Source organism: Astatotilapia calliptera, chromosome 4, assembly GCF_900246225.1.
Source record: "Astatotilapia calliptera chromosome 4, fAstCal1.2, whole genome shotgun sequence".
NCBI lineage: Eukaryota > Metazoa > Chordata > Actinopteri > Cichliformes > Cichlidae > Astatotilapia > Astatotilapia calliptera.
The window spans coordinates 8,358,733-8,373,059 of record NC_039305.1 but is presented as its reverse complement, the minus strand read 5'-3'; the positions used below and the strand labels follow the sequence as shown (position 1 = coordinate 8,373,059).

Sequence of the window (14,327 nt, the reverse complement as noted above, 5' to 3'; positions counted from 1 at the left end):
CCAGACTGAGCCAGACACAAGGAACGGATGCTGTGCCAGCTGGCCCTCCTTCAGTCTTTATACATTTAACTTTACAGAGTTCATTGCTTTAAAAGCTAAACGTCAGTATGTTAAGATTATCCCTGTAATCTATTATAACACAACAAGATTTCTTTACTTTCCTTAGTATTTAAAACTCCTTAGATTTCATTTAAAATGGAAAGCCACTCAAGGCCGTTCTTTGTTTCTCTGATCTTGAATCATAATTTCTATTAGCCTTTGTCTTTTTTAATGTCACTGTTGTGTAAAGATGTCACTGAAATAGTATTTTTTGTACTTGCATCTTAGTAGCTACATATAATCGTTGACAGGCCTGTAGTCGATCAGCTGATAGATATCATCATACACCCTTTGTAATGGGTACATAAGAAAATTTGCCTACAACATGCAGGCTTCTGGGATAAAACACACTTGTTAAATTTCCAGTGTTATTATGTAATTATCTATAAATTAGGTCATTTGTTTGTTTTCTGTGGGAATATATATGATCAGTGGACAGAGTTAGTAGTCAGAACTACTGTTCTTCAGGAACTTCACTGGCTCCCTGTGAAATTCCGGATAATTTTCAAACTTCTTCTGCTCACCTTCAAGGCCCTTCATAACCTCGCTCCTTCTTACCTTTCTGACCTGTTAACCACCACTTGTTCTGCCCGTTCACTTCGTTCTTCTTCTTCTGTCCAGCTTACTGTACCTTCCTTCCGCCTCACCACCATGGGAAGCAGAGCTTTCAGCTGCTCTGCTCCCAGGCTGTGGAATTCTCTGCCCCCTGAAATAAGAAATATTGGTTCTCTCCCCCAGTTTAAATCCCAACTCAAAACTCATCTGTTCAAATCTGCATATTCACTGTGAATACACTGTTTGTTCATTTTATCTTGTGCTTTATTTTATTGTTCTTATTCTGCCATTGTTTTACTAATTGTTTTATCCTATTGTAAAGTGTCCTTGGGTGACTTGAAAGGCGCTCATAAATAAAATTTATTATTATTATTATTATAGAACTAGCTGTATAAATGGAAACTGTTGCACAATTTCACTGTTTCACATAATCCCTTACATAACAATGAATACTTATGAAATATGCTTTATGATACTTTATCTGCATTATCAAATAGTCATAGCAGTTTTCCCTTACTGCAGACAGAGATACTGTGCAGGGGCCACAATAGCACCTGTAGATAAATTCACAAAAAGTATACAAGCCAAATTATTCAAGTTATTTCAGGTATTTAAAAACTTCATTTATTGATATATTCTTTACATATTTATGCCAGAATGGGAAATTTAAAGCAAGCATTCAAGCAAGCTATAGAAAAGAAACATATAGTGTCTGTCATTCATACAGAAGTCCCCTATATGACCATTTGTGCTTAAAACAGCAAATCAAAAATCGTCTACGAAAATTCTGCACGCAGTGTTTTGACTTTTATAATGAATGCAGTGATTTGAAGCACGATAGCTCAAAGTAAAAAATATGCAAGCTAGTGTGGGTGGAACTAGAGGAATGCAGAAACTGCTCTATCGCTCAAGCATCAGGAATAATGCTTATCAAAAATGTCTCCACCAACTAGAACAGAGTCTATTTTTACATTTTTGTTTTATGATAAGGAGTACTATGTTTAGGCCTTACACAAAAATAGAACATGGAGTGAATCCTGTGAACTCTACTCTAGACTGTGTTTCAGGAGTCAAGGGTATTTGAGCAAAACATTAACCCGTGTACATAAAGTAAAACAGGAACAACATTTACACACGAAGTGATGCAGTCGTTACAAAATTATTGCTCCTCAGGTGAGAAAATGATTTTGCTCATAGCACTGATGTATGAGTCATCTGGTTCTGTGACCTTCAGTTGGGTTACAGGTGGCCCAGTAGTGCTGGTGAAGTATCTGAAGGCAGGGCTGGGTGACTGGATGGCATCTAGAAATACCTTCAGGAAAAAACCAAACACATAATAGTAGACACGTTTAGAGATTTAAATAAATTTTATACATATGTGTGTGGTTAGCACATGAAAGCTCACTCATTTATTTGAGCTCTAAAATGATCAATGTCTGGGTTAAATCACTGAATGATTAGTGTTGAGGGATGTATTAATTTTATTTTAACAGAAAAAAGAAAATGATTCAGTGTATTTTAAAATGATTTAATATTACTTAACTCCTTTCTTATTTTGCATGCCAGCCTGCAGACATAATATGTTATTTCAGGCTGTGTATTGTGGATGTAAAAGGTCAACTATGGACAACAATTGTCATACTTAAAATGCATTGTCCCTATAAAATTAAGCAAATGTAATTAAATGTTGCCATTGTTTAAAACCTCAAATAGAAATTAATGAAGTTATGATTTTCTGTAAACATGGAACATACCTTCACAATATCCTCAGTGTCTTGTGCAGCATTTTGGAAAACAGATCTACAATGCTGCAGGTATTTTTCATACAGCCTTTGTGTCTGGGTGTCAACCTGTTGGAGAGACGTATCCCCAAGCTCCGTCTTCTTCAGGTTGACCAAGAAGTCAGTGTTGACTGGACCACACTCAATGAGACTCACACTGTAGGATGTAGCATTTGGACAATGGTGTATCTTAATTCATATTTGCGTCTTAATTTTATACACACAAGTAGTCTTTGAACTAACGAGACAACATGCAGCCAACTTATGAAACTTACTGAATGTTGAAGTGTTTCAGGAGAATAGCCAAACTCTCACATGCTCCCTCTATTGCAAATTTACTGGCACAGTAGACCTCGTTAAATGGGAGCCCTATAAGAAACTCTAAAAGCTTATTTTGGAAATTCTATGCATGGTAACAAGTATCAACATGATCTAATTATAGGGTTTCCATCAAATCACTACAAAAACTGCACATGCAGAACATTGTTGACATTCCTCAACCATCTGCACTTCTCACCATGAAGGCCTCCGGTGCTGCCAGTGACCAGAATGCGTCCCTGGCTCTGAGCCTTCATCTGTGGCAGGAATGCCTGGATGGTCTGGATGGTACCTAGGAGGTTAACCTCCAGGATGTGCCTCATTGAGTTCAAAGACTGCACCTCCAGTGGCCCCATCAAACCCACACCAGCATTACACACTGCAAATAGCAAGGATAAGCACATTAACCCACTCAAATCACATTTTCCAATCCTAATCGGAACACACTGGCACGGGTCCATACCCAGAATGTTTATGCGTTTTTCCACAATCCTATCTCTTGCATCCAGGATGGACTGCCGATCGGTCACATCCATTTGGAGTATGTCCAAAGTATCCCTGTGCAGGCCTTTCACGCTCTCCAAAAGACGCTCCTTTTTAGACAAGTTTCTCATTGTTGCATACACTGAACAGAAAGCTTCAGTTAATGACGAGTTTGAATGTGTATGTAAAAAGGAATTTACAGAGTTGACCCCCAAGGAGGTAAATGGTTTTCACACAACATTTAATTAACAATGTACATGGAAGATTCATCTGCTAAGTTATTTGTGTAGGTCACATAAAATTGCACAGTGTACATCATCTTAGTGGTTTTACTGGTTCTTAAAAGCCAGTCTTTAATGTAATGTATATTCTCAAAGAGAAGATTGACACATACACAGCTGTGGTTACCTTTGAATGTTTTGTCTGGGTCTGAGGCAAGCCGGACAGCCAAGCTGAGACCGATCCCCGAGGAGCAGCCTGTGATAAGCACCACCTTTTTATCCATGGAGCCTAACTCACCTACATTAAAAGAGCCGGTGGAGCAAAGCGAGGAGGATACTGCAAAATGAGCCACGGAATAAAATGGAGGCATGTTAAAACTGTTTTTACATCTTACGCTATCACAAGGACATTTAAGACTAAACATCTGCCCATTATCAGCCAGCTGGAGTCCTTCTATTTTTTTCTCATGTCCTTGTTGATATAGTTTCATTCCTTCCACCTGAGATGCGTGGGAAACAGATTGTCATGTTTTTGAGTGGTTGATGAATTTTCCAGCAATATAAGTGCATGCACGTTTATATAGGCTGGCTGTGGAAATATAATGTGTGTGCATTTCAGAAAAATATTAGTTTAGAGAAAGAACAACATTGTTTTTTTAACATATTAACAATGTGTCTGTGCATTGGCTACATTTTTAATTGGCACCGATGACATGAGCACCAGGTGGCAGCAAAATCCTGTACTGGACTTGTACCACACAACTAAAGCCACACTGACCTCTGGGGGCTTGATCGAGGAAAAGAAACATCTCACAATAGTGAGAAAGGGAACAATGGATTTTATTTTAGGACATCAAGTCATCAAGTTTAAGTTTTGTTCATTAAGTGCTGTTCTCATAAGGTCGTTGACTCACATCCTGTTTACAGATTTGTATTGGGTGAAGGTCTACGTATTCTGTGCTCCATATGCTACACCAGCTGATAAAAAAACTCTCTAAAAATGGTATTAAATGACCCTTTGAGAGAGATTAGTTTTCTTTTGTACTGTTCGCAAATTTAAGGATGAGCTTCTATAATTAGAAGCTGAGTTAAATTCAAGCACAAGGGAAAAAATTGAGTGTTTTCATGCAAAGGTGTAAAACCAGTCTAACGTAATCCTCAGTCTTGTCACCTTTGATCACACGTGTTTGGAAAAGAAGCATTTCCAAAATAAAAACTGCAAACTAAATGGGTTTTTAATGCTGGGAGGAAATAAACGAGGACGTACGTATATTTCAATTTCAACAAGGATTCTGTTCAGGTGTTTTATCGTGCAAGTTCTTAATGATGATGATTAAATTAAGTTAATATTTGCATAGGAGTGAGTTTTAAATAGGCTCCCAAGAAAGTATAGATAAGAAATAATAAAAATTTAGCAACCATTTAGCGATCGTGAACGGTCAGAATTTACAATAAAATTAACGTAAATTTTCTTTCTATTCAGAACCAGCAAAAGATTGTTATTAAGAATCATACAGTGTATTCTATTCTACTATTTCTTTAATCTCTCCCTGTGCTGTTATCATAACATTTGCATTCTTTTACAGCTGAGTGTTTCTGGTAAGTCAAAATAACTTGCATCTCTATGGAACATTTCAGCAGGCGGATTTAAAAAGAATTTCTTATGTTGATGGGACCAAACCAAGTAGGAATTTCCTGCCATTTTGTTGCGTTCCTCTCCTTGAGATGGCATCAGCTTGGCTGCTGTCCCAGAGTCTGTGGGACAGATAACAGCAGGCCTTGAACCTCTTTCAAATATCTTAAACTCCCAAGCATTGTTCAAACTCTTGTACTGGTTGACCTCAGAAATTTAACAGGTTTTATTTTGCTGTATGTTTTATTCATGCCGTATGCACATATGTTCATATGTACGTTGTTATAGTTGTTGAATAAAAGGTGATGAGAAGCATGGGACTTTCTGTGGCTGCTATGCGCAAATGCCGCTGGAAAATGAAAACTGATTATGCATGCATCTTTTTCTGTCTCCTTTAATCCGAAATGCACAGGCTGCACGTCCTCCATTAGGTGTCTTTAGGCTATCTCCCATGGGAGGTTCCTGCTCCACATGGCCTGCAGGCTCCCTTTGGCCCAATAATTATCAAGACAAGGTCTAGTGGAGGTGCACGCTGGCCTGGAAAAGCCTTTAAAATGCCTGTTAAGCAGGACCAGCTCCCAGCACTCAAATTAAACAGACTTCTGCAGATCTCACAGCTGCTGATGAAAAAAAACAAGGATATCACACATACAGAGCTGTGTCTTTGTGGCATTTTTCGGAGACAAGTAAAGTGCTTGATGGAGAGTTTGCCGTTGAGGTTGCAGAATCAGAATCAGAATCAGAAAGGGTTTTATTGCCAAATGTTGAGCAGGTTTACAACATTAGGAAATTGCTGCGGTGCTTCAGTGCAAACATACTGTCAAAAATTACGCTTAAATAGACATGAAAATAAAAATAAGAATAAGAATTAAAGTGCTAAGTAGATAAGGCTGGCCTTCTGCACTGAGATCACAGGGCAAATAGTGAAAGAGCTACTGTATATAGTACTTAAGGGGGGAAAAGCATGCCAGCTTGCTCCTGTCTGTCTGTTCATGTGCTCCCCCTGCGGTGGACTGAGAGTCACATTGAACTTTGCTGTTCCAAAACAGACCCATGTGATGTAGACCCAGCAGGGTTTCAACAGCAGTGAGCGGCTTCAGAACCAGATGGGCTCAACAGGATATCCCATGTGAGAGTAATGAGCAGAAGTGAAAGAGCTGAAGACGTGTAGTGGTGGTTGTGGTGAAACTTAAATGTCACGCTATACCTGATAACAAGGTTAAATGAGGCTTCACTGGGGGCGTTTAAAGTAAACTAAGTAGCGTTCTCGACACTTTTTCCTCTTTGTATACGTGTAGTACAACAAAAAACCATTTCTACGCAGGTATATCAGAGCTTCCTTATCTGTCATGCCTTTCTATGAGATAATGTTATCACAATAGTTCTCCAAAACAACAGTAAGACAAAAGTCTTATGAAGTTGTCTCGAAGCTGATACTTGGTAAATATTCATTGATGATATTAAGGCGCTCTAAAATTATTACATTTCTTTTTTTGTTTGCTTCTCTGTAGGTTTTAAGGACATGCAAACCTGCTGTGACTCTGATTCTTATATAGGTCAGGGTTTTCTGTGTCATGTCGTCTAATAAAAACTGCAGTCACTAAAAAGTCTTTGCACAGTTGATGCAGATAATAAAACGGATGCTGTTCCTTTGAAGACAGAAATGCCACACAAATGGTATAATTTGATTGGTGTGTCTCGTGTTGTCTACATGCCAGTAGATAATGTGACTTTGTTTTGATTTGATTTGAACTTTAATTCCCGTCCAGCCACCTGAAAGCTTTTATTTCACTCAATAAAATGTGCACGTGTAAACTACAAAAATAAGTAAACTGTCTGTGTGTGGGAGTCATTCTGGGCTTCTGTCTGTTGCAGTTGGCTTTATTTACTCATATGTTACAGGAAAAAAATAGAAGGTATCCCCTGTCCTGTGAAACCTACTGCACAACTCGGACCCAAGCGAGAGATCAAATGTATTCCCCGTTCTGAGAATTCATCCAGGAAGATAAAACCCAAACCGAGTCTTTATATCGCATGCCTGCTTAAAAACTGCCAACTGTTGAGAGATGTGGCTTTTGCAAATTGTTTCGTTCTGACAACCTTGGAGCTCATGGCAGGTTTACTTCTGTAAAGATCAGTTTTTCACAGTTCTTCACATGGTAACATACTGTAGAAGCAGTGGGGCTTACTCGGTCCTGGTAAAATCATCATAAGTGAAACAGGAGAGGATAAGTGGAAAGTATGAAGGGTTTTGAGCTCACATGTACTGAGGCTGAATCAACACATTTTTGTATTTTCTGATGTACAGAAGGTAAACGATTTTAACACAAAAGCTCATTATTTACTATCCTTTAAAATGTATACTGTTGTAAAAGTTTTATTCTTAAGAAATCCAAACAATCTTAAAGCATTACTCGCAAACAAGCTGTACTTTCATAATTCAGTGTGCTTGCTGTGAGTCGAGGAAACAAATATAGACGTCAGTATTTCGGGTGAAGGCCATTAAAGCAAAGGTCATGTATAAGTTGCATGGGAGGACATTATATTTTATACACGTTTTTTATTTTTCTCAGATATTTTGATATCAGAGATCTTTCAGGGTTATTTTTTTAAAGTACCGTGCTTGACACAAGGCTCTACGTCAGCCGTAACCCAGATGGCCATTGCTTGACCTGCCGGTTTGGCATTCCACGGGACCCATTTGTGTACAAAACCTCTGCAGTCCAGGAAATGTCAAGCATTGTGTCATGGGAAATGTCTTCTTGCCTTGGATTAACTTTTCTAGACATTCTTTTCCGTCATGACATTGAGGACATCCTGTTCTCTTCTGGGCCTTTAAGCACTGGAGTCTGTCTTGGGACTAGACCTGGCAGTGGACTGATATCTTAGTCGCATCTTGAGCAAAATGTCAAAACAGCACAGCGTTAGCATGTACGCTGTGCCTCCTGCAGCTGCACCATCATAAAAAAAATTGTTTGGTCGACAGACACAAATCTATCTGACTTAGTATCAAAAGCTTTCTCTGTTGTGAGATCGAACTCTTTAGATAACATACACAAGAAAATATGGACCATCAAAATGTAGATTTTGATCAAAAAAGAGTTTTTAAGAGAAACTCCATATCCAGCTTGGTGGAGCTCATCAAACATCAGACTAAAGCCTTAGAAATGAATCATTTCATAAATATTTGGTGGATATAGTGAGAATGCCCTGCAGCAGATATTTCAGAGTTTTAAATTCTTGTTCAGCTTGCGGTGTCTTTGTTCCAGGTGCAGCTGGTGAGAAACAGCAAGCAGTCCATGCATCAGTGTTTCTCTGTGATGTGGTGATATAAAGTGATGTCTGGTGTGTCAAGGCATGTAAGTGACTCAGGTATGCAGGTGTATCTCTGATACTGTGCAAAAAGAGTTTGCAGCAGTAAGGCAAGCAGAGAGTAATACTACCACTCTCACTTGGCACAGATGCTTCCTTTTTCCTTCAGTCTGCACTTCCTCTTTCTTCTAATTTCTTTGAGTGATTCACTTTTTTTTTTTGTCTGAATCATTTCTAAATAATGCTTCTCTATTAGCATTGTTATCACCCTTCCCACACGCACTGATGAAATCAGGAGCACACCCACCCCACACCTGGTTACCTGGACGCACTTTGTTTACAGTTAGCTTAGAAACACTGTGACCAGGAATGCAGGCATTGCATAATGCATTGTGTTAACAAGTAACAGCTCATTCGCAGAGATAGACATGCACACAACTATCACAGTACACTCCTTTTCTCTGAAACTGCAAATGTGTTTTTGCATTTTGCACTCACACTCTGCCTTTCTTTTTCCGAAGCCCTTTCCTGTCTGTGTGCAAATGCTTAACAAACCCACTTCCCCTAACTCTCAAATGCACAGTTCACATAGTTCTCAGCTGTCAAGATGGGCAGTCTTTAGATTTTTTTATTGAAGTTTAATCGCAAAGTTTGTTTTAGTGTCTGTTTGCGTGTAAAGGGGGTCCTTTTCTGAGCGACAACCGTTAACGTTTTACGTAAGCTCTAGTAAAACTTTGGCACGGAGACAATAACTGTTGTGCTAAGAATTATAATAACACTCCCCAGGACACGCCAAGGTTATATAATATTTTTTTGTAGGCTTTCAGTTCCCGGGAGCCAAATTTCATGCACCTGTGGCATGCAAACCTCTTAACTATCAGCGTGAGAACGTTATCTATTCTTTTTCTAATTAACATATTTAAATGATCGTGTTTTCTCACCACCCTTTGTCACATTCTCTCTGTCCCTTGCATGCAAACTACTTCTTGTTATTAAGAGAATAGGGAGAAATGCTGTCTAACCTCATTTTTAACATACCAATTCTGGTTTAGTGTTTTTCTTGTCGCCATGGTTCTCTTTTTTGGTGTGGTCCTTGCCTGGTTTGTTTATGCCATATTTGAGAAAAGGATTCAGTGAATCAGAGATAGTCATGCCCTCCAATGAAAACAGATTAATCCATTCCCAAATGACTCACAGAATCCCAGTTGCTTAGAGTATAAGGGTGAAATTTGTTTTTCTATATGCAACTATTTTTTTTCTGTTCACTTCCTGTTTTGCCTCCTCTCATAATTTGCTTCATCCTTGTCAGGATATCTTTTTAATGTTATAAAAGTTAGTTTTATATATAAAATAAATCAGTTTATGCACAAAAGAAGTACCTCACAAACCCTACAAATAATCATGTGTATAAATATTTTTTTAATGCTAATATGCATGTTCTGTTATATGCATTTAGAACTTTCTTTTTTAATCTGGTCTATTGTTCCTCAAAGTTTTGACGTCTGAGTGCCAGTGTACTATTTTTTTACCCAGTAGTGTTGCTTTATTTAACGTGTATTTGTTGAGAAGAGCTGAAATTACTGTATAACATCATCACATACCTGTGGGCTGCTCCTTGTGAACCCTGGACTTAGCCTAAAAACTGAGAAGAATCTGATCTCTTGACAAACAAAAGACTGTAATTAACATTAAAATCCAAACCTTGGACTAAAAATAGGAATCTGAAGAATAATATTGTGCCTTTTATGACCAAAAAAACCTCCCTAAATGAATGTTTGTATCTCAAAGAAACCGAGTTGATTAGACGTGTTTGTTATTTTTTGCCTGAGCGAAGGATGCATTTAGAAAACATTCCCAAAGAACATCTGGGTCTTATCACCTCTTCAGCATCATTTCCTCCTCATAAATGACCAGGAGCCAAGTCCCTAAAGTATGTTTGTGCTTACTGTAAATGGTGCTACGTGCCTATCACACATAACTCTCTATTATGTCATGTCAGTGGAAACTAATATTATTACTAATGTTAATCTTTTCTACTCCTCCTAATATTTTATCCATGATTGAAAAATTAGTTTAGCTGGAGTCAAAGGCTGAGGTACAATTTGACAGTGATACAAGGGGTCACTGTGACATGCTGGTGAATTTTTCACACACCCTTGTTGTAGACAGCGGTTGAATATGTCTTGTAGTTAATGTGAGGAGAGACCAAAGGTCAAAAAAGGCTCTGGGAAACGTGCTGTGCTGCATGATCCTCTGAGAACTGTAAAACTCATTTAACATGAGCAGATCACTCAATTATATCTGGGACAAATATTTTTGCTGACAGTCTATCTTACTTAGTAATTATTACATAAGAATTTCTGGCCTATAATTTAGGTTTGGAAAGACGACTTCTATGGAAGCAGCAGATAATATAGAAGATAGAGGAGAGAAGCCCAAAGATATTCAACTTTGTTGCTTACGGTGTATGAGGTGTTTGTTTTTCACGACTTACCACACCTAACAAAGTGGGTTTTAACTGACACGCATGGCATTCTTTCATCGTGGGCATGTTTGGAATGCCACAACCTAATAAGGGCATAATAATGAGCTATACTGTGCTCAGTAAAGTCCCAGCTTCCAGTTTCTATTGTGTGGAACACTATGAACTCCCTTTCACATTCTTTCTATATTTACTGCTCATTTAAGGATGGTAACAGGATTAAAGTGTCTGAAAACATGGGTGGTGATCGCGTCCTTCACACCCTTGCATACTTACAGTAAACGGCTTGGTTAACACCTGTGTTTCCTGACTTGAGAGGTTCCTTTCATTCCTTCTGTATAAAAGAACTTCAATCACAACAGAGTGACTATAATTTCTACAGTAAAGTACCATCATTATGTAAACGTACCCAGTTCCTGGAATTAAATGGTCCTTGTGACTTATAAATATATGAAATTGATTATATAGGACCTCATTATATATTTTTAACCCAAGGATACATCAGTTTGCATGTACAGTCGCTGGTCACTTTGATAGGTACACCTTGCTAATATCAAGCTGGATCCCTTTTTGCCTGTTCTACTTTCTCATGGCATAGATTCAACAAGGTGATGGAAACATTGGTCCACATTGACATAGTGCTATAATGCAGTTGCTGTGGATTTGCTGGCTGTATATCCATGCTGGAAATTGCCAGATTGAGATGATGTGAGTTTTGCAACATGGTGCACAATCCTGCTAGAAGCAGCGAGTTTTTAGCTCTTAGGAGTAGCACCGAGGCGTTCGTTGCTATCCCATGTGCTTTAAGGTTTTGCATGCTGTGCATTCAAAGATGCTCTTCTTCATACCTTGGTTGCAACGAGTAGTTATTTGAGTTAACGTCATCTTCCTATCAGCTCGAAACATTCCTGCCATTGTTTCTGACTTGAGCAGGGTATTTCACCCAGAGAGCAGGTAATCACTGGGTACTTTCTCTTTTCGGGCTATTCTCTGCAAACCCAAGGATGGCTCTGTAGGGAAATACCAGTAGATCAGCAGAATGTTGGTTTGTCAGCACATTGAGCTCTTAAGCCTATCCTGGTATCTTATTTTTATCTTTCGCTTGTGTTTTTCCCCAGATACCATTAGCAGTTCAAAGTCCATTAAATAACCTTTTTTCCCCCATTCTTGTGATTGTTTAGAACCTCAACAGCATCTTGACCATTTCTATGTGCGTAAGTGTATTGAGTTGCTGGAGTGTGATTAGCTGATTAGATACTTGTCCCAGCAAGCAGTTGAGAAGGGTCACACCAAACAAAGTGGCCAGCGAGTCCATGTATATGCTGTATGTACTGTATTATGAGTCATGTATTTTATTGGTCAACAAACTGATGTTGGAATGACAGAATCTTTGATACTTATCTGATTGTATCAGGATGTTCTTGCACTTTTTAGAAAAAATTATTCGAATCATTTCAGCTCGAGATTCAGAAGAGATAAAGTTGATCAAAGCAAAGAGTAAATACACCTCTGGGCCTTATCCATGTGAGCTTTGAATTAGTTCAATTCATGACTATCTTGGCTGTCTGACTCTCAAGGCTTAGCCAGATCATATGACTAGTCTGTCTCCGCAGTCTTTGATCAGTGCTTTGGTTCACAAACAGTAGCAGACATGTTGTTCTCCTCATTAATCTTCCGCTTTGGACAAAGGTGAAAATGACACTAAATGGACCGAAAAGCTCTTGTCTCTTGTCTGATTTGAGAATGTCATGTTTTTCATGTATTGTTTGAAACCTTAAATTTCTTCGTGCAACCTAAGGCAAATAATCTTTCACAGGTTCACACTCCTCATTTAAATGGTTATTGTTTTAAATACAACATGATATATTAAAAAGACTTCTTATGTAACTGCAAAAAAATCAAAGAAACCGTGAGCTTGTTTTTACAGTAAACAAATAAAAAAGAGTTTTTGTTTTCAAATAACTCATCTGTCTTCAGTGCTGATGTATTGTGCTTCTAGTTTCAGTCAAGTTTTAGCTTGACCATGGCTTTGCGTCAGCAGAGATTCCTTAAAATCCAGCACATGGGTTCTGCATTCTTATCGACCCTCCATATTGCTATCGCAACGTTCATGTGACACAAATATTCGAAAGCTGCAGTCACAGACTGAGTTGTTTCCTGTCCCCCAGGGGGTGTGAGAAAAATGCTCACTGAGCTCAGAGTTATGGCCAGCGAGGCGAATGTCAGCACAGAGCCAAAAAAAAAAACCTCAAAGTGACAATGGTGTCTTCTCTGACAGACGTTTCGCTCAGTAGATGAGGAGGAGGAGCGACAAAAGAGCAATTCAGTTTCTAATAACACAAGAGTCGCTGTCTATAACAAATCCTAAGTTGTGAATGAAGATAAGAAGGCGTGCAATAAAAACATGAAATTTCTGGAATAGAAGAAACAGGTGGAGAGATCACTAACACAACATATATACTGTGCTTAAATCACTAGAATTAATTAGCAAGGTTATGTTAAAACCCAACAGATGGCACTAATCCCTGTCTTCATCTGTGGGGTTTCAGTGGTTTTGAATTAGAAGAGGGATTGTCATGGGTGGGTGTTCCATCAATGTAAGGGCACGCCCTCAGTATGGCCACAGACGTTGGCTCGAGGGTGGTTAAATCAGTCTGACTCTCTGGCAGAATGCTTTATGTTCCTATTCAGTCTGAGGAAGGAGCTGTAGACCACTGGACACTCTCCAACTCTGTGCATATTGTTAGGAGGGCCATTCGTTTTACATTTTCTTTTGCCAGTTTCAGTCAGTTAAATATTTCACTTCTAATCCTTCACAGGATTGTAAAACTAGAGCTTCACCTGAGCACTTTAGTGAAACGGCACACAAACCCTATTCCTTCCTGTGGAAAATTAGATCGTTACTTATTTTGGGAAACGTTTCATTCATTAGTGACCGACTTCTTGTCTGATTTGTTACGTGGTCAACTAAAGCTGAGGTGGTAAATAAAGAACACAAAGGCCAGAGGAGACACATAAATATCTGGCTGTCGACATGAGCTGTAAGTCATAGTTGTGGGGTCCTTAAGTGCTAAGCTGATGGCCGATGGAAACATTCACAGCGTACATGCACTTTAGAGTACATGCCTCGCTGGGAGGTCTTGTAGAAGTAAAAAAGCCAAAGAAAGATAGTGGGAACAGAATATTAAATTATGCAGCTGGATTCTCAAGTCTACAAGGTTCTTGAGCCAAATTGTGAATTCAGCAAAACTGAAAAAGTTTTGGTCGTATGAATGAGAACAAAACACAGGAAACAGTAGCTCGCTACAACAAAAAGAGATGAATGATCTTCGTAGAAAAGGAGGAAGTGGTCCAAACCCTCTTCATCTTGATTTAGTCCATCTGAGACTTGGCAGAAAGTGAAAAAATTGATTTATGAGCTGTGGATCAGGTTCCTGCAGCAC

General features: G+C 38.7%; 1 protein-coding gene across 1 annotated transcript; it reads right to left on the bottom strand.

Annotated features, from left to right (window-relative positions):
- Positions 1 to 1,255: 1,255 nt before the first annotated feature.
- On the bottom strand, positions 1,256 to 3,829 carry hsd17b1 (hydroxysteroid (17-beta) dehydrogenase 1). Its single transcript, XM_026163661.1, has 6 exons — positions 3,645 to 3,829; positions 3,217 to 3,378; positions 2,953 to 3,132; positions 2,711 to 2,804; positions 2,409 to 2,592; positions 1,256 to 1,966 (listed from the first exon to the last, which is right to left on the bottom strand). The coding sequence occupies exons 1-6, from the start codon at positions 3,826 to 3,828 to the stop codon at positions 1,814 to 1,816; spliced, it is 957 nt and encodes a 318-aa protein (XP_026019446.1). The 5' UTR covers position 3,829; the 3' UTR covers positions 1,256 to 1,813.
- Positions 3,830 to 14,327: the final 10,498 nt, after the last annotated feature.